The 22,178-nt window shown below is 42.1% G+C and overlaps 3 protein-coding genes across 3 annotated transcripts in view; all 3 read left to right on the forward strand.

The window, feature by feature from the left end:
- LOC132262622 (neuroendocrine convertase 2-like) overlaps nt 1–11,802 on the forward strand; it is a 29,700-nt gene extending 17,898 nt beyond the window's left edge. Inside the window, exons 3-11 of the mRNA XM_059761942.1 lie at nt 1,015–1,267; nt 2,690–2,727; nt 3,615–3,691; nt 7,377–7,641; nt 7,710–7,784; nt 8,266–8,504; nt 8,563–8,964; nt 9,030–9,147; nt 9,213–11,802. Coding sequence (XP_059617925.1) covers nt 1,015–1,267; nt 2,690–2,727; nt 3,615–3,691; nt 7,377–7,641; nt 7,710–7,784; nt 8,266–8,504; nt 8,563–8,964; nt 9,030–9,147; nt 9,213–9,371 — 1,626 coding nt within the window. The 3' untranslated portion in view covers nt 9,372–11,802. The remainder of the gene's footprint in view (nt 1–1,014; nt 1,268–2,689; nt 2,728–3,614; nt 3,692–7,376; nt 7,642–7,709; nt 7,785–8,265; nt 8,505–8,562; nt 8,965–9,029; nt 9,148–9,212) is intronic.
- A 267-nt stretch (nt 11,803–12,069) lies between these two features.
- LOC132262584 (L-threonine dehydratase catabolic TdcB-like) lies at nt 12,070–14,717 on the forward strand. Its single transcript, XM_059761895.1, has 6 exons — nt 12,070–12,239; nt 12,683–12,948; nt 13,015–13,085; nt 13,305–13,518; nt 13,585–14,114; nt 14,177–14,717. The coding sequence occupies exons 2-6, from the start codon at nt 12,691–12,693 to the stop codon at nt 14,514–14,516; spliced, it is 1,413 nt and encodes a 470-aa protein (XP_059617878.1). The 5' UTR covers nt 12,070–12,239; nt 12,683–12,690; the 3' UTR covers nt 14,517–14,717.
- A 52-nt stretch (nt 14,718–14,769) lies between these two features.
- On the forward strand, nt 14,770–18,426 carry LOC132262593 (exosome complex component RRP46-like). The gene is made up of 3 exons (XM_059761907.1): nt 14,770–15,026; nt 15,190–15,425; nt 18,058–18,426. Exons 1-3 carry the CDS (start codon nt 14,927–14,929, stop codon nt 18,391–18,393), a joined length of 672 nt encoding a protein of 223 aa, XP_059617890.1. The 5' UTR covers nt 14,770–14,926; the 3' UTR covers nt 18,394–18,426.
- Nucleotides 18,427–22,178: the final 3,752 nt, after the last annotated feature.

Raw genomic sequence — 22,178 nt, forward strand, 5'->3', positions numbered from 1 at the left:
ATTTCTTCTGGTGAAAATGAGAAAATAATGAAGCGTCTGCGGCGAGAGGAATTTCACCAAGATACGATGATGGCATGAATTTATGCCTACACACTTGCTCCAGAAATTGCATGACACTTTTTCTGCTACATTTACCACTCATTTCCACCCATGCCGCTTTTCCCGGTTTTGGGGTGGGGAACTTGTGGGGTGTGCAGAGGAAATGATGAGGATTTTTCCTCATTCTGCAACCATTTTTCCCTTGTCCGTCACTTCTCTCGCCGCTCGATGATGTTGGAGGATATTTCAATAAACTCCCGCGATGCCTGAAGGATTTCCCGCGAGAGTGTGTGGTTGTGAAAGGAGGTTAAAACATATTGTTAGAGCATGTGTTGTGCTATCTACTGTGGCATCAAAGTTAATAGTTTCAGGATAATTGTGTCTCTTGTGATGAAAGCTCTCTGATAAGGGAAGCATATGTAATATTCTGTCCTTGTATACAATCTATATACCTTTTACGAGGACCTTTTACATGATTGCATTGTGTATTCTTGTCACTCTTTCTTCAATCAGTGCTGTATTTCTCTGACAAAATGACTTATTCCAACCGTGATTCCGTGGCACTTGATGCTGCGAATAAGAATTTATCATGAAAAAATTCTCACATAAATTGTATTTCACCCAGTCAAAAAATGTCACATTAAATGCTTGTGTAAATGATTTCTTTTCAAATATTCATAAATGTGGCATCGCGAAAGGAATTTTGATCGTACGCACAGAATGTGAGAAGAATATTTGGCACTTTAGATCATATGGTGTGAAAATATTGTAACCATGAGGAGAAAATCGTCCCACTTTGCATAAACTTATCACCATGAATTGATTTTAAATTGTTTTGCACTTTCGCCGCTGTGTAGGTGGAAAGGATGTTGTGCTCATAGTCTCTCCGATGGCCATGATTTTAGCAAAGCGATCTGTGCTTACGTGCTTCATGCAATAATGCTAAGTGATATGTATTTCTTGGGCTCTTTGCAGATTCACAGTGCCGTTCAGCAGATTGGATTTGTGCGTGTGAAGCGAGGATTGCGTCCCGCAATTCCATCGATTGTCGGGAAACCTGTGGTGGCGCCGACGGGAAAAGCTCCCACAGACCCCTACTTTCCGCTGCAATGGTACCTGCGGAATACAGGGCAGAACGGTGGGAAAGTGAGGCTGGACCTCAATGTCCAGGCGGCCTGGGATCAGGGCATCACGGGAAAAAATGTTACCACGGCCATAATGGATGATGGTGAGTGCTCAATTTGATTAATTGTGATTCCCACATGTTCTGCAGACAAACAAGAGCTTCGCCTTTAGTACCGAAACGGAGTTGTCAAGCTCTAGAATCATAGATTCGGTGCTGTTGACTCGTTCTGGTGTTGCGACAAGAGCAACTCTGTGGGCAAAGTGAATTAGGCCTTGAGCGTAAATCCGTTGAGTGTCAGGATGGAGGATATGAAAATTGGTGTGTTTCTGGGCGAGCAAATGCACGATACACCCACCTGCCTTCGTTAATTAGGGACCACTCTTGTTGTCCTAAAGACTGTGTGTTTAATTCTTGTTTATTGCCATATTTTGCCACAGATCTGACGCTGTCTCTCGTGGAAACCTCTCGAATTTTCAATATGACTCTTTTGCTCATTAATTCCGAGCTTCAGACGAAATGCGTATTGAATTTTGTAAGGGTCTTTGGCTCACGAGGTCGTCTGTAATTGAAAATGAGCATCATTAGGATCATTACCTTTGCGTGCTCAGCGTAATTGTTTAATGGGAGGATTTTCGTCCCTACAATTCACCATAAATTCTAATTTATACACAGCGTCTATTGTACAAATTTGAACGCCTAATGATGCCTGATTTACATATTGTAAAATTAAGGGACACACACTGCCATATGGATGGGTATTGAGTGTCGCAGGTTGAGTGAATTTTGGAGGAATGTGCGTGCAGAGAAAGGACCTGTTAGAAAATGGGGGATGGAAATGTAGCCAACACGAGGGACTTGAGATTTGAGTTTTCTCTTCAAAGGGAATATCCGCTTTCAGGCAGCAATTTGCAAATGGTCCAAATGGAATTTTCACTCTGGCCATGAAAGTCACAGATTTGAGGGTCGTTCTTGGAATTGATGGTCAAGAATAATTTTCTAAATTTACCATTCGTGCGTGGGTGGGTGGAAGTTTAAGTTAAGTGAACTCCTTTCTTAACAAATACTCATTGCTTTTCTCATATATGCGCTGGGAAGGTAAATGACTGCTCCTTGACCCTATTTTCACTCTCTCAATTTCTCTTTTGTCCCTTTCCTCTGTGAAAACACCTCGATTTGATGAAATTAATTGCAATTTATTTGAGAAAATTCCATCATGTGTGAATTTGTATGAAGAGCTTTAAACTCGAGGTGAGCGAGAGGAAATGAAATGGAAAAAGAGACCTTTTTTCCCATGATAAGTTGAAGTAACTGACGTGAAATATTGTATCCAATGGATGAGAACTGTCAATAACACTGAGAACCCGATAAATACTGATTACATCTGAAGGGTTCTGACGTCTTTTCGTGGGTGGAAAAGTCGATGTCTTTATGCAAATATACATTGGATGACAGATTTAAATTTCCACACTTCACTGTCAGTTGCCAAGCATTAATTAATGACGATGGTGTGACTTATATTTGCAGGTGTGGATTACATGCATCCGGATCTGAAATACAATTATGTGAGTATAAGTGATGCAGCATAATTGAATTTGTATTTCAGAATCTCTCTCTCTCTCTCTCTCTCTCGAATGTTTAATTGGAATGTCCACATTCATAGTAAACATGTATTGCACATCGTGTAAAGCACATTTCGATTGAATTGCGGCGTAAGTTGCAAATTCATTGCGAAATAGAGCGGAAATTAAGTGTCATCACTATTTTTTATAACATTCTGATATGTTAGAAATTTGCCGATAAAATTTTGAGCGGAACAATTGGGTGGAATTTGTCAATAAATTGAAAATTATTTGTATACATTCTTTGAGGAGAATTGCTTAGTACTTACGTTCGCGTGAATCCCTCTCAAGAGACGCCCGAAAATTTATATGCTCCAAGGATTATTGTGAGCTTTAGTTAGAGTAACAAATGAGTCAGGGAAAAAAAGCCCCACGAGCCACATTTTATGGTGGATTTTTTCACGTAAAGCTGGCAGGAAAAGAAGGAAGGTCTGATAAATCAATTGAACGCTGAGGCGTTGAGGCAGTGAGATGGAGACGCCTGGTACTAGGCGCACCTAGTCGTATCGAAACCACACCTCATCGATAGAATGATTGTGTTTAATCACAATCAATCAATCATCTGTGCGAGAGAGAGAAGATAAGCAACAATATTATCCAAATACCTTTCACCGTGTGCCTGATACCCGTGATAAAATGGATGTTAGCTATATCATAATTTATGTAGTCTCTCCGTGGGCGTCTCCACTCACTTCCTCCGCTGCTGCCGCTTCTCCGAGAGAGAGAGAGAGATTTGCAATACATTAAATAATTACACTTTGAGTAACTTGCAAAGGGCTTTCGTTTGAGCTGGCTGGATAATCTGACGAATATTTATCCTGTCTTTGCAGAATGCAGAAGCTAGTTACGATTTCAGCAGCAATGATCCATATCCCTACCCACGCTACACGGACGACTGGTTCAACAGGTGAGATATTTTTGTGATTTAAATATTTCCCCTTGCGCTCCCGTGGCTTCGGGCTCCGGCGCATGATGGATTGAATGTGATATTATTTATTCAATCATTCCACCACTGCTTTTTCCTGCCCTCGAGCCAACTTTCGCAGCCACTGTGGGCGCAAGATGTGGTTTTTCACGGAAAAGATGGCAGAGGATAAGAACTCTTCAATATTGAAGAAGGATATTTCTCAGTCTTGACATATGCGTACGCGCGCTCTTTGGAAAATGTCGGCTCTCCTCATCCGTCGCGCTTCCCATGCGGGGCGCTTTTATTGCTCCACTTGTGGTTTTATAACTGACAATAATGACGAGGGTGGGTGGCTATGCGAAAAAGACACACATAAAGACTTTATTAAATCACTTCTATGGGTATTTACTAGACTCATTCTCTTCTTAGATGGGAAAATAATTCAGGCATTGACGAATATGATAGAGAAGTGTGACTGAATATGCCTTTAATGGCTGATCACGTGCCAAAGGCGCTCAGATTCTGGGGCATTTTTGCTCCCCCAGAGAGCAATGTAGCCAAATAATTGCTTCGGGAATTTAATCTGGGCTTAAGCATTGCCGTGCAATTCAACGTGACCCACAGACCGTGGGTCGAAACGAGTGGCCGAGATGGAAATGAGTGATTATTAGCAACATATGCTGAACAATTAAAACAGTCAGCAACAGTGACGAAGGCCGTAACTCATATTACATAATCTAAGATTCCTTTTTCTGACATTGTGACCAACAAAGTAAACCTCTGCAAAAGCGTAAAGAGGAAAAATATGAAATACTTTCTTTATAACTCGAGAATAATGGCAATCTTTCGAGGCATTCACACTTCTATATCTAGTGATTTTCCAATTTTCCGCATGGCCTCATCGTCTGGTCGACACGCTTCTGTCGCGACCAATGCGATGTGACTTTCCATCGGGAAATTTACACTTGATAAATACTCATTGAGAAGTTGAGGACAGAGGCGAAGCTATTAAAATTTATGCCTTCACAATTTTCTCCAAAAATTTATGACGCGGATTTTCATTGTGAAAGTTCGGTTTTTCTTTTGGGTGAGGGCTGAATTTTCGGAGAAATATGGGCACTTCAGACATGCCAGTGATATTAAATCTTGGGTGAGGAAAACTGTGAGGATTATTGGTGGTTTAGTGGCACTTACGCTGACGTCATACATTCGTAATAGCAGATAAATCCCCTGGAAATTGCGCAGAAATTATACAAATTTATTGGATATTCCATTTCGAGTGGTCGTGCACTTCCGTGGGTTATATTCATTATTAAATACTGAGCACTCACTACTTTTATTCCTTTATTAGAGGCACTAGAGGGCAATTAACACTGGGGGCAATTCGCTTTTTGCCACTCTCCGAACCTTTCAACTGGGAATATTTTTACAACTGCTCACTGGCAATCAATACTCTTCGCTATTTACGATTTCCAACCATTTCTAAATAGATTTTTCCACCCATCCCCCCGTCAGAGTGGGGGTAAAAATATTAATTGAGAGAGAGTGTGTCAATTTAGATTGATATTTGCCCCGTTCCATCGACCTTTGAAGGCATTTGAGGGCGAGAGAGAGAGTGGCGCAGCCAGAGGCTGATTAAATTACGTGAAAGATATGAAGGATAATGGAGGCACGTTTTCATGGAATAGCTTGCTCCCCATTTCACAATTGACTCCTCTGAATTGGATCTGCAACACCCGAGAGACGCGCTCGCCTTAACCACTTCACCCCCCCAACCCTCTTTGCGTTCGACAATCACGGCGATGCAATTAAATTTTCTTTACGACTTTCTCCCTCTGTGTCCTCTTCAAGCCTTTCTCCTCCTGTTCCCCAGCTGGATTCTGTGTTTGCAAAAGGACAGGCCAGTGATTTCGAATGGAGGAAGAAACATACTCTTTTTTTCATTTCGTCACCCATTAAACTCAACAATGGCATCAAAGGGTGTCACTGGCAAAAGAGTGAGTTTAGTCAATTAATTCGTGGGCTCTTTTGTGGCGTCGTAAAAATGGTTGATGGTGAAAAATTAAATTCCTCACATTCACACACACACCTAATCAAGTCCACGCAAACAGAGAGAATCTCCAACATAGCATGAAATAGCTGAGGAGATCACAAGTAAAACCCTTCTCTTGCTGGGTTGTAATTAAATAATTGCGAGGAAAGTTTCCCTCTCACCATCAGCGGGAACTAAACTCATGGGAGAATGTTGAGTAGAATAGCAAACTTTTAGTGGAGTCAAATTGGTATAATCTCACACAGAGAGACGACCCTGATACAATTTTATCTCTGGGTATTTACATATATAGGAAGATGAAACATAAGTTTCTGATAACATTTCTGCCTCGTGGCTTTTTGCAGAGTTTGCTTTTGTCTTAAAACTCTTCTTCGGAATTGATTTCATGCGAGAAACCACAAAGAAGCTCTTGTATATATATTGCTTAAAATCCTCGTTATATATAGTGTGGAGAAAAATCGTTGAAATTATTACAATGAAGAGAGAACAGCAATATCTTTCGGCAACATTAGCAGACGAAGAGTAATTAATGGTTCAAGTGGGTCTTTGAGTCGTTCTGTCTCTAATTGCCATCGCGAATTCAACCACTGAGACACGTGAATGTCATTTGGGTGTTTAATTACGTGACTAAATGTTATGGAACGATGTCAAGAAATTTAAATGACAAATTATCTCTGTACGTTATTTTGCCTGTACGCAAAACTTCTCGACATCACGAAAATCTTAATTCCCAAAAATTATCACATATTCCTCGGTATCTTTTGCCCGACATTTCACCACCGGGGGCGTAAAATATATTAGGTGAAATACCTTCACATGAGACATTAATATCTTCCTCGTGCACGTGTCAACTTTGTCCGGGAAATGATCTTGACGAGCTCCATATATTGCCAAGTGCTCGTCAAAACAACTTTTACCGATTCTCCGTGTGTCGGTTGACGTCAATACCTGTGGGCAAAATGGTCTTCTTTGACGTTAAAAGAAACACTAGAACTCTTCATCGCATTTTTCACCCTTCAGCATTTCTACGCCTGTGTTTTCAACCACCACTGAGTGGAGATATCCAATTTGTGGCGATATTATTATATTTATTATAACATGTACCGTTGACATTATCTGTCTTCGTCTTCTCAGAATGATGCTCACTATTTTCCTTGCAAGAGGAAAGATGTCAGTTGGGTGAAAAGCAACTGAGAGTATTTCGATAAGTGCCCCAAAAATTATTAAAAATCGTCTTGCTTGTTGGCCTATTTTTGGATAGATGATAAATGAAAGAAATCTATGAATCTTTTAAATTGTTTTGCATCCATGAATCTACTTTAAATCAACAACAACATGAAATGAAATAAACAACATCCTGGCGGAAATTTATAAATCTGAAGAAAATCAATAAAAGACATGAAAGATAATTCGAATCGTAAATTCTATTTGAAAACGCACGTCATATATTCGTTATTTGCAGAAAGAAATTTAATTATTGCCGTTATAAATCTTGTAAATGTTGATTTTCATGAACTCTGTCAAAAATCGACATTTTGTACTTCAATATCTTGAGTTTCTCCCAATATTTAAGTTATAATATTTCAATAACCATCACTGAAATCGACTGAAAACCGTTTCTTTATCTTTCAGTCACGGCACCAGATGTGCCGGCGAGGTTGCCGCTGCCCGTGATAATGGAATCTGTGGAGTTGGCGTTGCATATGACTCGAAAATTGCGGGCATCCGGATGCTGGACCAGCCCTACATGACAGATCTCATCGAGGCAAACTCCATGGGACACGAGCCGCACAAGATACACATCTACAGCGCCTCCTGGGGCCCCACGGATGACGGCAAAACGGTGGACGGACCGCGGAATGCCACGATGCGTGCCATAGTGCAGGGTGTGAATGAGGTGAGCATCCAGCTTTGCCGGGAGGGTGGCTTGAGTGACAAACACTAATGTGGGAATGTGTCACGCAGGGTCGCAATGGACTGGGTAACATCTATGTGTGGGCATCTGGCGATGGTGGCGAGGAGGACGACTGCAACTGTGACGTGAGTATTTTACAGAGTTACATTTTCCTGGGTCGTCACAGGAAAGGCGGTGAAAATTTCATTAGGGGCAAAATTAGATTTATTCCGAATGGAAATTCACAACTTTCACCGCACAAATTGTACTCGAGAGCGCAGAGTTTGTGTTTAATTCCATACGAGATTTGAATAAAATGCTTAAAATGTGACCTTTTCATTGAGTTGAGGCCAGTTTAATTAGAGCTTTCCCAGAAGAGATGTTTTTGCGAGAAATTCATAGCTTCAGGCACTGAAACATTAATAAATTTTTCTCCTGAACTTCCCCGGAAAAGTTTGTAATTTTCTAGGAGAAGAAGTTCCGTTGAATTTTTCATCCACAATAGTCCTCTTGAGGCCCAGAACAACTTGACTTCCCCTTTTCAAAGATTCTCACGTGGCACGTGAAGAATTCTCGACTCCCACGCTTATTATTCACATGGCGCTCGCTTGTGTGCTCTTCCAACAGGGATATGCCGCTTCCATGTGGACCATTTCGATAAACAGTGCCATAAATGACGGTCAGAACGCCCACTACGACGAGAGTTGTAGCTCTACGCTGGCCAGCACCTTCAGCAATGGAGCGAAGGATCCCAACACTGGCGTGGCCACGACAGATTTGTACGGGAAGTGCACGACCACTCACTCTGGCACCAGTGCTGCGGCTCCGGAAGCCGCTGGGGTCTTTGCCCTCGCTCTGGAAGCGAAGTATGTGATTAATATGCATTATAGTTTATTTGCTAATTTGCCACCCTCTTTCACCCAGTCCAATTCTCACTTGGCGAGATGTTCAGCACATCACAGTGCTGACTTCCAAGAGGAATTCCCTCTTTGATGCCAAGAATCGCTTCCACTGGACCATGAATGGCGTCGGACTGGAATTTAATCATCTCTTTGGCTTTGGCGTTCTCGATGCTGGCTCAATGGTCACGCTGGCCAGACAGTGGCGCACTTGCCCGCCGCGGTATCACTGCGAAGCCGGCGCCATTCTGGAGCCCATGAGAATCCCCAGCAATGGAGCGTCGCTCTACCTGAAGGTCAATACAAATGCGTGCGCTGGATCGGACACAGAGGTGAATTACTTGGAGCACGTTCAGGCGGTCATCACGGCCAACAGCACTCGAAGAGGTGATCTGGAGTTCTTCCTCACGTCTCCCATGGGAACAAGGTGAGCTGGTGCGGAGAATTTGAATTGCAGACTTTTTCTGAATGCATTTCTTGTGTCTCTCGCAGGTCAATGATACTGAGTCGCAGGAAAAATGATGATGACCACAGGGATGGCTTCACAAAGTGGCCCTTCATGACGACACACACCTGGGGAGAATATCCGCAAGGCACTTGGATCCTTGAGGTTGAGCTGAAATTCTGGGGGAAGTTGAAGAGTACTTTTTCTAACAGAGCGTCACTTTCTTGCAGGCTCGCTTCAACTCGCAACAGCCTCGGATTGGATTCATCAAGGAGTGGTCTCTGGTGCTGCACGGCACGAAGGAGGCTCCGTACAGGACTCTGGTTCCCGGATCTCCTCACTCAAAGCTGGCGATCGTGAAGAAAGCTCATGAAGAACGCAAAATGTAAAGGAGTTTTATGTTTACTGAGAGGCTGTGGATTTATTTTTTCCCTGCAAAAAGAAAAAAAAAACCTTCAGTCGTAGTTTCTTTTTTCCAATTATGAAGCAGATGAAAACCAACAAAATTCTGACTTTTCTCCAAATGGTGCATTTCTCTGTGACACACAGTCTTTTACTAGACCTCTTTAATCCATACAATGAGTATAAAGTACCTTTTGAAGTCACTTCAATCACATGGGGATGATGTTGCAAAAGCTAAATGTTGATGATTGTAGACCACTTGCTGTTGGCTCATTTACTAATTTATTAAAGAAAAAAAAATCTGAGGGAGGATAGAAATGTGAATATCTGTGAAAAACAACCAAAAAAAAAACTTAAGAGAGAAAGTAAAAGTATTTCAAAAAAATCAATTTGTGTGCTAAAAAGTGGACAAAAATATAGAGAATTCATGAGAGGGAATAATTCTTGCGCACATAAAGTAGATCATGAGGTGGGAAGAAAATGAAAGTTTACTTTTAGATCGTGAGTAAAGAATAAAACTAATTTACAAGTAGTGAGTGAAAAAGTAGAGAAAAAAATCCATTACACACATTAAAAAAAATGTAGAATGATGAGAGGAGATGAAAAAAAATGTGCAGTTCAATGTCCAAAGTCCACCACAGACAGTAATTCTTCAGCTATTAAAGAAAATCATATTATCTACTTATAATATGACTTATACATAATGAAGTGGGAGAAGATGAAAAATTGTATAATTATTATATTTATATACACTATTATAAACATACATATGTAGCATAAATACCACTGTTCTTTCTTAAAACAACCAGCGAGAAAATGGGGCTGAAAAAGCGCCCGAAGTGAAGTGAAAAAAAATACTGTGTAAAGTGACAAAGAAGAAGAAGTTGAGTCTCCATTTGACAACTATCAGCAGTGAAAATGATGATTTTTAAAAGTATAGATTCGATCTCTAACATTAGACAGAGAAATATTTTTAGAAGAGGGACAAGAGGAGAATCTTATTATGAAGTCTATTAAATTTAATTATTATACAACAATTAATAGAATTATACCTGGGTAGTGGTGAGAGAAGATCTTCAGATGAAGAGTAAAAGAAAAATCTATTTATTATCATTGACAATTAGAAGAGAGACACACACATATTGAAACATTATATCCAGAAGGGAAAGAATGAAGTATCTTTGATGTGTTATGTATTATTTCGCTATGGAAAGAGTGAGAGTGAAGGGATGACAAACCAGCCAAAATGAGGGAAAGAGGAGGTGGAAAAACGGAAGTTTCAGCATGAAAAGAGAGCTTTTCACATTGCAACCATAAAATTATATTAAAATCCCTATATAAGTATGAAAAACATGAAACAAGAACACAAAAGATTAAACTAAAAGAGTACATAAATTTAGCCAAAACATTGTTTCACAACCACGTTTTGTAGTTTATTTAGAATACATATATTTTCTTAAAATGTCTTAGAAAAGTTTATTTTTCTCTTTACCATCACACAGAGAAAAAAAACATAACACTTTGTTTATTGACACACAGACGCAGTATTGACTCTAAGTAAACTTCTAAATAAGGAGAGAAAGAGAAATATTGAGAGTTATAGATGATGAGAAGAAAATACAATTACATATATAAATATTATATAAAAGAGAAGAAGAAGAGGAGAAATTAAATATCTATGTACAATATAAATACAACTGTTGCAAAATATGCTTATTTGATTCTCTGTTAATGTCCTGATTTTCTCAAAACAAAAAAACAAACCTTTCTTGAGCTTCGTGATAATGAGAATATTTTATCAAATATGAGTTTTACAACTGTTTGTAGGCAAAAAAAGCACGATAATCACTCTGTCTTTCTTTGCTATATTGTTTTATTGAATGATCTGCTGAAGAAGCGTTTATTGTTTTGGTTTTGTGATTTTCGGGGGGCCAAAGACCATCAAAATTTCATTTTAAAGAGATTATGACATATAAAAAATGCATTGTTACGATATATTGTGGACAGATTAATACAAAAACAAATTGATTAAACTCAATTGTATACAATTTAGAGCATAATAACAACAGGTTGACAACAGAAAATAAGGCAAAAGATGGCAATTAGAGAAAGAATTTTCTTATAAATCAAATCCAAAGTTGATCATCAATAGACAACAGAGTTATTCAGATAGTAAATTTATCTTTATTTGTTTGTTGTTTTTCTCTTTGGAAAAAAAGAAGAAAATTTTTCACTGGACGAACTTAAATTGAAGAAGAAAAAAAATATTATTGTGTGAAAAAGTAAAATCTCTATTGGAAAATATTAAATGACATATTTTTTCAGATTACCAACCAATTGTATAGATGAAGAAGGGGAAGAGAGAGGATAAATAAAGGATATAAAATTATGATAATATATTTAACTTCATGCTCAGAATTTTACGCATTTTCTCATCGCCACAACATCGAGTGTAAGAGAAAAACAAAATTCTCACATTCAGAGTCACTAATTGGGTTTCTTCACATGTGAAAATCAACACGGGAAATTGCAAAGCAATGATTCAAGGGGTTAACAGCGTCGCACAGCACGTCTGTCATTATCACTGGGAGCACCTAATGATAAATCAAACGCTTCTCTGCCGTGGCACAGCTGTTTCGCACACGCCTTTTTTGGGGTCTTCTTCGGCTCTTCCTATCTTGCTATTACGTCTGGTGGCGAAGTGATAAGAGCGGTTGTAAACAGAGATGATCGCATGCTCGAAAATCCGCACTTTAAAGCGTCAAGCGAGCGGCCGAGAGTCACTTGTTGGTGATCTTTCAGTGGAGACAGTCGCAAAGGAAAGAGGAGTTCAGTGTGCAGAAATTTCTTCAACAGTAAGAAATAAACTCAAATATTACAGTGATAAGTTAATTTATTATTTACCGTTCTCAGTGGTGGCAAAAAAGACCTAAATTGGTCGTGATAAGGAGCCAGTGATCGTTCAATTGAGCCATCAAAAACATGTTTACGAGTGACAAGTTTTATCAACACTTTTTCCTCTCTTTTGTCTCTCAATGATTTCTCTCTACCAAAATGTCACTTCATTGAATCCTGACAACACAAGGAACACAAGTCAATGTGCATCCTCACGTTTCTGGACTGTTGAACTCAATTCCATTGCAGCTCCTTATCATTCGCCGACTGTTTAACACTTGAGACGCGCGGCTAAAAATGCTCCAGAGATAATTGATACTGCATTTCTCAATTTATTATGTAAATGGGCGTGAGAAATTCCAGAGATAATTGCATACATATTTTTCCACTTGAACTCTCGCAGCATTCGCGATGACTTCGTGCACGCAACTGGAGAACGGTGACATTATTGCGGCGAAGAAGGCGATTCAGCTCACGAATGGACACACAAATGGCACAAATGGCATCAACGGCACTGAACACATTGAGTTCACGGACGAGGACTTTGAGATTATCGAGGATGTGGAGGATCCCTACTGTGTTGCCGACAATCCGGTGAAGATTAGCTTTCAGGACATCACATCGGCTGCCTTTCTCATCAAGAGTGGCGTCCAGAACACACCTTGTCTGGTGAGATTATCCTCTTGACTTAATGTGAGGTTTAGAGAAGGGTTTCTTAACCTGTGTTTTTGGCAGAGATCGCATTTGTCGGAGATGACTGGAATGGATCTGTATCTCAAGAAGGAATTCCTCCAGTTCACTGGAAGGTTGGTACGCAATATCTTTAACGCGAAACTAATGCCCATAAAATTATAGCTTCCGCGTGAAATTTCGAGGAATTGTTGCGCTAATCAGGCGTGTAATTAATCAATTATCACCCCACGAGTTGATGATAGTGTAAATCATCTGTGATATCTCGACTTCAGATTTATTACGCCTCACTCGAGTGGCTAAAAATACGACGTGACTTATCTGTTCTTTCGCAGCTTCAAGGAGCGCGGCGCTCGCTACGCACTCCTGATGCTGTCTGACCAGCAGAAACGCACCGGCGTTATCTCTGCGTCCCTGGGCAATCACGCGCAGGGCCTCAGTTACCATGCCAATCGCCTGGGGATTCCCGTGACGGTCGTTATGCCGACAGCGGCGCCCATCATGAAGATCCAGAAGTGTCGCAGTTATGGTGCCAACGTGATCGTCAAGGTAAAGTTTTACAGCCCTGCAAGAGACGCCGGGAAAAGCTAATGCTGAGAATGTCTTCGTGCGCAGGGCGACAACATGTCCGAGGCCAAGAAGATCGCCATGACCATCGCCAAGCGGCGTGGCTTCACTTACGTCAATGGCTACGATCATCCGCACATAATGGCCGGCCAGGGCACGATTGGGTTGGAGATCATTGAGCAAGTGGGTCAGCCGGACGCCGTGGTTGTTCCCGTGGGCGGCGGAGGATTGATTGCTGGCGTGGCAACAGCCATCAAGGCGATCTCACCCATGACGAAGATCATCGGCGTGGAATCGGACAAGTGTCCCAGCTTTTCGCGCGCCCTGGAGCACGGCGGCCCCATCCTGACGCCCAACATGGCCACTCTGGCTGACGGCTTGGCTGTTCCCACGGTGGGCTACAACGCCTTCGCCACCGCAGTGCCGCTGCTGGACAAAATGGTTGTGGTGCGCGAAGAGTGGATCGCCCTGGCCATACTGCGTCTGGTGGAGCAGGAGAAGTGCGTTGTGGAGGGAGCTGGAGCTGCAGGATTGGCAGCCATTTTCTCAGGACATCTCGATGAGTACAAAGGCAAAAAGTCAGTGTGGAATTCTTCAATGATTTCATCCATTTTAACCATGATTTTTCTCCCATTTCAAGGGTTGTTCTTCTCCTGTGCGGCGGCAATATCGACACCACAATCTTTGGGCGGTGTCTGGAACGTGGTTTGGCAGCAGAAGGACGTCTCCTTCGCTTCTGCGTCACCGTGAGTGATCGTCCGGGAGGAATTTCTGAGCTGTGTCGCGAACTGGCCGCTCTGGGAGTGTCCATAAAGGACATAATGCACGAGAGAGCCTGGCTAAGGGATATCTACAGTGTGGAGGTGAAAGTGGTCTGTGAGACCAGCGATTGGGCTCACTCTGAGTTGCTGCGGAAAACTCTCACTGAGAAGTACAGTCATGTGGTGTTTAACGACGTTCCAATGGCAATTCCCAAATGAGGCAGAAAACACAGAGAAAAGCTACTCCCAAGGGAACAAAATAATCGCAAATGATGTAAAAAGATGCTAATGAAAGTAGAAAATAGATTTTATGTTCTTTAGAAGAGTGTTAGAATTGTTTTTAGACTTTAAGGTGGGAAGAGGACGTTGAATATTTGAATGTTTGAAGTCAGAGCGAAAAATCGCTGAGTTCAGCGAATTGCGGCGAGAGAGCGCGCGAGAGAGAATTGTCAAATAAACGTGCTCTCTTGTGTAAAATGTAAACAAACAAGTTTTCTCGTGTTTATTGGGGAAATTCCGGAGAATTCTTGACATTCTATCTTGCAAAAGGTGTGATATTGATAGTAGAATAGTAAAAGAGTGGAATTTCGAGAGAATCTATCAAATTTTGTGAAATATTGAAGTAAATAATGGAAGACGATAGTGAGCATAATTTCCTCGAATTGAGGCCAATGCGGTGTGAATTGGACGTTTTATCGCGATCTGATGGTTCTGCGCTTTTCGCTCAAGGTATGTAAATGCTGAATTTGTGAGGAAAATGCTGGGAAAATGGATAATTTCCTCTCTTCGTTCACCGCATTTATCCAATACACATTCTTCTTCACCGGTCACTCTGATGCGGTGCTATCGCCATCTAGCGACTGGTGGTTAATGGGCGTTCAAATGGTTTCAGGTGAAACGGCTGTGCTTTCCTCCGTCCACGGTCCTGTCGAGGTGAAATTGCAGAATCTGCAGTACGACAAATCGAGCGTGGAGGTGTACTACAAGAGCAAGAGTGGTCAGCAGAGCGTGGGAGACCGATTCCGTGAGCAGTACATCAGGAATACCTGCGAATCGGCACTTCTCACAGCGCTCTATCCGCGCACAGCAATTTCACTGCAATTGCAGGAAATGGAAGATCGTGCCGGGGTAATTATCCACCCAAAGACGCTCTGTGGCCCACCTGAGGCAATCTGCTTCAGGTGGAAAGGGAGGCTGAAGACGCTGTTTTTCGCTCTGACAAATGGCAATTTGCTTCCAGTCTCTGCGTTGCTCCCTGTTTTCCCCATTCTCTGTGATCTCTCGCGCGGCCACTGCGCCGCCGCGATTCAGCGATAGGTTGGAAATGGGCTGCGCAAGTCAATAAACTAGCGCATTTGATATCAGAGAGAGAGAAAAAGAGAGGAAGGAAAAAATTGCACCAGAGAAAAGCGCACAGAAAGAGAGTCTGGCGATGCAGCGCCTTCAGCATTTTGTTAATTAGCTCAAAGCGCTCAGATCAAGATTGAGTCAATCGTTTGCGCTCGAATTGCAATTAAGGTGGTGGCAAAATGAGCTGCAAACACGCTGCGCACCTCTTTTTCTGTCCCAATCCGCGTCCAGAGAGTCTTCTTCTCTCGCCACCGGCGGGAAAAAGGCTAAATTCACTGACTTTTTCCACGCCAATAGATTTGCCCGGTAGTTTAATGGGGATTCCACCCGTTTTTATGAGCCTCTGTGCGCGCCTTCGATGCAAAATAATCGCCAGAGACTCTCGAAGAATGGCTGTAAATTTTGTCAATTATCCTCAAGTAATTTAATTGATGTTTTTGATACACAACAGATGGAAAATGTCACACAATTGCCAATAATTGGACTGTTATTATAATTTAGTGATCGCAAAATGGACCGATTATGATCTCGCGTTTCATTCTCCTGAAAAAAAGAGTGAAAAAGAAAGAAATTGTCAAGTTGAAGTAACTTTTCTTCCACTGGCTGTTTTTATTTTCAATTAATCCAGAGAGACAAATCGATTTGTATGCAAATAACACTCAAATGATCATGATCTTGAGGTGAAGCATTAACACAGAAACATTCTCTTGCATCGATGATTGATCAATTTATCAAATGGACAATTTTATCTATGCAATTGCAGTGGAATCTGATTTGCATTTTCTTGATATTTTCCTCTCTTAAATACTCAAAGAGAACACACAAAATGCCAAGTGCTCAATTCTGCATTTTGCCTTTCAATTAATACGCCATCGAGGAGATAAGACAATTCTTTTTTTCATGCCATGTTGGATGAATCATTGAACTCTCCTTTGGGTGAATGAGATAAAAAGGCGCGCGCGCGCGAAAAAGGGGGGAAAAGTGAAGATTCTCTTATCTCAACAATTGCGGTGCTAAAGTGAGAGCGACGAAGTGAGTTCTTTGCCATATTATATATTTATATTCCAGTGAATTAGCACTTTTGTACGCGATATCTAATGGATGGCAAATTAAAATATATATTATTCCGTTGTGGAGTGAATTTTGGGAGTGTTTGAGTGGCGCATTTCATGCTCAGCGTGCGTGAAAGACGGCCACATTTGGAGAAGGGTTGAGAGAGCACTTTAATCCCTCTCTCAACACCTGCGCAGGGGTATTAATTGCCCGATAAGAGACACATGAGCGGTGCTCGGCGGAAGGGAGAGGAAAGGCGTGCCTTAATCTGCATGTTGCAACTCAAGAATCTTGTACAGGTCAGAAGCAATTATTCTCATTGCCATTTTTCGCGCACACACAGAGTGGACAGAAGAGTTCCTGTGTCCGATCGATTAGCGCACAAGAGATGGGCAGAGAGAGACTCGCACTGTGTTCAACAAGATGACATTAATTCTCCCCGGTGTTTTGTCTCTCTTTCTTCTCATTATTGGACTCCGCGGGCTGCGCTGGTGCAATATGACCAGCGCCACGGGCAGGTGCAGCTCACGGCGAAAGCGTACACCGCGCGCGCGCGCGACAGGATGACATCGCTGTGGTGTTAACTTTATGGCCGTCTCTTAATTGAATCAACTGCTAAAAGGACGATTAAATTCCTTTTTATGAACTTTAGAATTAAGGTTTATGGATGGGAGTAAATCAATTTAATTGCATGCAAAACAAGGGGAGAAAGGGACTTTCTGTCACCTCAGAATTAACCTTGGCACACATTAAATGCACTCAGACAAGGATAAAAATTGATAAAAAGGGTGGAATTGGTGAAATTTGTATCGCAACTAAACTTAAATCTAACTGACAACTTGATCTGAGATTTTCATGATTTTCTTTCTTTTAATCTTTGAATAACAGTGAATTTTCTCATAGAATCTTGGTCAGAATCTTTCTAACTCAAAATAGTACCTTGAACAGCTGTTAAGTAAGTGGAATTGAGGTTATGTTTGACTTCAGCACTGATTTTCACCACTCAGCTTTCGGAATCACAAATTTTATTCAGCGCAAAAGAATAAAACTCTTAATAATGTGGAAAAAATTACATTTGCTATGTGAGAATGTCTTTTAAAGGCTGTTATTTAGTGTTAAATAAGACGCATAACCTAGAAAAACATGTCAAGATGCAGGTCTGCATAAGAATTAGTTTCTAATCTGTAGAAATTCTAACCATAACCTTGGCCAATGACATCTTAGCCATTCATCGTACACCGCAGGCGAACAAAGCTTCGCCCTTGCCTTGAGCACGGTGGATTTTTCACTCCCACGTCGCCGGCGGGTGCAATTAGTCTCACCACTAATTGCTTCTTTTCTCTCCTCTATTTTGCAGTTAATTGCGTGCGCCGTGAATGCGTCGTGTCTGTCACTTCTGCACAGCGGCCTTGAGATGCGCTTCCTCGTGGCCGCCGTGCACTGCGCTCTGCGTCCCTCCGGCGCGCTCCTGCTGGATCCTGACGCGAGGACGATGGCTGAGGAGGGCGGCTTCGTGGCCACCTTCACGTTTGCCTTCGAGAGCGTGTCACGGCGCACGGTGGCCGTGCACACGGAGGGACACTTCACGGCGGAGCAGTTCAATGAGGCGCAGGAGTTGTGCGCGAAGGCCAGCGAGATAATTTTTGTCTTCTACCGGAAGAGTTTGAAGAAATACATGAAGGTGTACTGCTGATGGGCGAGCAAAGTGATTTAATGTGCCTCCTTTTGGGAATATATCTGCCACTGTAATTGTCCCATTGCTGTCTCATGTTCTTCGTCCGCTCTTCAGCTTCCTTTCTGGTGGCGTTCGATGCGCGGCGTTTTATCTGCGATGCCGATGGAGAAAGAGGGGAAATATTCTGTCTGATTGTGGAGCAGAAATGAAATAATTCCGTGGAGTCTCTCTGGATGGGAAAAAGTTCTTCTGGCCAAGACTTGCCGAGGTATTATATTGGAATTTCAAATGGTCGTCGAAAGGGGGAGAGAATTTCGGTGTCTGCGGAGAATTTCAATGCAATCCCATTTCTCATTTGGGTGCGGCGTCTCTCCTCCATTTCTTCAACTGTGGCCGGGCAATTTTCTCGATGGACGACAGAAAGAGTGCAAATTTAATTTAGAACCATCACTCCGTGTTGCGGAGATAAACTGGGCGATTTTTGCATAAATGGCCGCAGCAGCGGAAGAATTAAGTTGCATTTGATGCGTTTGTTTTGTGTGGGGCGCGATGGAATCTTTTGCAACATCTCTGAATTCTCTTCCCTCCATCATCAATCAATTGGCATCGAAGCAGTGACCACACAGCTCAATGAAAGAGGAGATTTTCTTGCATCTCATCCACCTCCAATCTCGCTCTTCCTCTTGTGGCCATTATTCTCTCGGCAGCGGAGGATGAAGGTGAATCTCCCGGAATGGTGGAGTTGGTAAAAAGAGACCCAAACAAGAGGGTCATTTGAATAATATTTTATTTCAATCGCTGTGAATCATTTTCTGGGTGTTTGGAACACAATAACAAGACTCACTGGACGAGGGAGTGAGTGGCCAGTGGACACGCTCTGGCCAGGACGTGGTGCTGGCAGAATCCTGGGTTTTCGCGTGTGGGAAATTCCAGCTGAATAGGATGGAATTGAGGTGCGAAATGGTAATTTAATTGTGCTTGCACAGGATTTATCGCCGCGTCTCACGTCCGGGCCACACCGTGCGTGAACGCCAACACCAAACTAGAGGAGTGAATCCCCCATCGTCAGTCTGGGAGCCCAAAAAGACACTCTCGCCTTCGCCACGCACAGCATACAATCATAATTTATCGTGGGACTCCTCGATGGTAATTATTTCTCCGGATACACTCTCGGTATCATCTTTCAATCTGGGCGCTCTGTGTGTTCATTTTGTAAATGAAAATACAATTTATAATAGGAGGCAAAGCAACCCCCTTCTCACCATTCGCCGGGATGACGGATTCCCACATAAATGGCTTCACTTTATCACTAAATTAAATCAAATATCGATTGTCTCGGTGACCTTTTTTTTGCGCCTTCCTCGCCTCGCCTCGACGCTTTTTGCCCACCCGCAAAGACCAAGTCCTTTAATCCGGCGGGAAATAATCACACTCAGAGTGTGAGAGGATTTTCTCGGACGTGGAAATCAATTTCGTGCCACTCATGGCGCTTTCTCAATCTGCCCAAGAGTTGAGATTTTAATTGACCGCCAGTTGAGGAAAGAGTGTGGATTTGTGGTGAGTGACTCGAGATGAGGCAAAGATATGCCCAGTAATTGTACGTGGAAAATGATCTGGAGAGAAATGCTGCGAAATATTTGTCTAATAGGAACATAAGAGAGCTTCTGTGAAGCCTGAGGAATTTTAATTGAATTATTTCACAAAAGAATTGAAGGCAGCAGCTGTGATTATGAAGAATTCACTGGGTTACAATCACTCTTGGAAGTGCAATGAAAATATATTTCTCTGCTGTAACTGCAGAATGTGTTCACTGCCTTTTTTTCTTTATCTAATATTGATCTGTTTGAAAGAAAACGGGAGAAATCGTGTCACAATTCATATTCGTCATAAACTGAAAATCATACTTTTTTCCCACTTTCTTATTCGATACTTGTTTACGGAAATAGGAGAGGAATAAGATGTGAACATAATGCTGTAATAATGCTGGCGCGGATAAAAATGCGTTCTGCAATGGCGAGATGGTAAATATCAACGGGATGCTATCCATATTCTCATTGCACAATCACCATTTCAGCCTTCACTATCGTCCATGGTTTCACTTCATTTTCCGCCATGGCATCTCGCTGATTTTTTTTTAATTTATTCCCTCCCGCCAATACGGCAACAGAAGCCTCTTCTGGCCGTGTTCTCGCTCGCCTCTCGCTCGCCCGCCCTCCTGGCAATCACGGGCAGAAATTGCAGAAGCAGCGGCTGCACCTCATCATCATCAGCAGTATCGCGAGCATCACTCGCTGTCTCTCCCCCCGGGGCGCGGCGAGTCCTCGGCGAGGGAGCGGATCCCCGCTGCGGCCGGGGGGCGCCCAGCCGAGATTATTGAGGCAGATTATCGCGCCAGACCACATGGATTCGCCAGGTGGGAAATGCTGGCGAGCAATAGAGGAGATTACAATATTGCCAAGTCCAAATCCCCAGCGAGATGCGGTCACACAATTCCCCCCCTTTTCCACCTTTTCCCCTTTTCCTCTCCCTGGCATTTTTCATTTCCTCTCGCTGCATCTTTGCTCCTATTCCGGAGGATATTAAATGCAGCACAAGATTAACATCTGAAATGCTGCGAGAATAAAAACAACATTCACATGATGAGACAGTGATTTTTACTACCAGCGAAATCGGACCAAAATCAAGTCGATTTCAACGTATATCCAAGAATATAAGCAAGTTGAAACCCGATTAATGGAGTTTTAAGTCTTGATTTTAATCAAAGATGACTAAAATCAAGATTTTTAGTGCAAAAGTACAGAAAAAACGTCTTATTTCAGTCTGGTCAACAATTAAATCTAATTTCTCCATGAATCGACGATAAATTTAGTCTTTTTCTAGCTGTTTCTGATTTCAAAAAAAAATAATAGAATTGCAATAAGTCTTTAAAAAGCTTATTTCATATTTATATGCCCTAAAAAAACTAGAAATTGTGCCAAGAATGGTATTAATTTTATGCGAAAATTAGCTCCATTCATATGGAAAATCTTGAAATGCACCACAAGAGCCGAAAAGGACTTGAAAATTAGTAGATTTAGGCTAATTTCAAGGCCTTTTTCTTGAAAACTATTTTCTTCATTGAAGAGTATATTATTTTGGTTTAATGAGAGATCTCGAGGACATTTCGTGTGGCAATAAGTTGCCGAAAGTCCTTCTCTGACGCCCTGGAAGGAAAAGGCGACGCGATCGAATTTTTGCGGAAAATTTTATGCAAATCACATATTTATCTGGAGTAATAATCCTGCCGTGACCCAGAGTACTTTCCTGACTTGAATTTTCACGACAGAGAAGAAATAACTTCTTGCATGATATGCACTTGGGACGTTTATAAATCACCTCTGCACCATTCAATGGGACCCACTGAACCCCCGCGAATGCGCTTCACCCTCTCGCTCACCCCGCGCGCTCGCCGTGGGGGCAAACTTTAGCAATAATCGTCGCCAGAAGTCAACTCGTGGCGGACTTTCTTCAGGAGGTTGCATAATCGTGGCGTCAATGCGACGGTTTGGGCGCGAAGTAGCAAGGAATATTCGCAGTGAAACAAATTGGATGGCAAAAGGAGAGCGAGAGAAAAGTTCAACTATGTGGTGGAAAGAAGCGTGAAACAATGCAGATGGATGATCACTGGTGGAAGGAGCTTGAAATCATTAATCAAGAGGATAATTAGCTCAGAAAAGGTGTTTCAAATTTCGAGCCTCGATGCAATATTCATTCGGAGTATTTTTCATCAATTCCATCAACCGCAATTTCAAGGCTTGTCTCTC

Source organism: Phlebotomus argentipes, unplaced genomic scaffold (genome assembly GCF_947086385.1).
Source record: "Phlebotomus argentipes unplaced genomic scaffold, Phlebotomus argentipes genome assembly contig_61, whole genome shotgun sequence".
NCBI classification, from domain to species: domain Eukaryota; kingdom Metazoa; phylum Arthropoda; class Insecta; order Diptera; family Psychodidae; genus Phlebotomus; species Phlebotomus argentipes.

What these genes read in the sequence shown, in the direction of transcription:
- LOC132262593 (XM_059761907.1), top strand. Translation starts at nt 14,927, where the DNA reads ATGGAAGACGATAGTGAGCATAATTTCCTCGAATTGAGGCCAATGCGG. An exon ending in TTCTGCGCTTTTCGCTCAAG is followed by an intron (nt 15,027 to 15,189) that starts GTATGTAAATGC and finishes AAATGGTTTCAG; the next exon opens with GTGAAACGGCTGTGCTTTCC. An exon ending in AAATGGAAGATCGTGCCGGG is followed by an intron (nt 15,426 to 18,057) that starts GTAATTATCCAC and finishes TCTATTTTGCAG; the next exon opens with TTAATTGCGTGCGCCGTGAA.
- LOC132262584 (XM_059761895.1), top strand. Translation starts at nt 12,691, where the DNA reads ATGACTTCGTGCACGCAACTGGAGAACGGTGACATTATTGCGGCGAAG. An exon ending in GTGCCAACGTGATCGTCAAG is followed by an intron (nt 13,519 to 13,584) that starts GTAAAGTTTTAC and finishes CTTCGTGCGCAG; the next exon opens with GGCGACAACATGTCCGAGGC. An exon ending in GATGAGTACAAAGGCAAAAA is followed by an intron (nt 14,115 to 14,176) that starts GTCAGTGTGGAA and finishes TCCCATTTCAAG; the next exon opens with GGTTGTTCTTCTCCTGTGCG.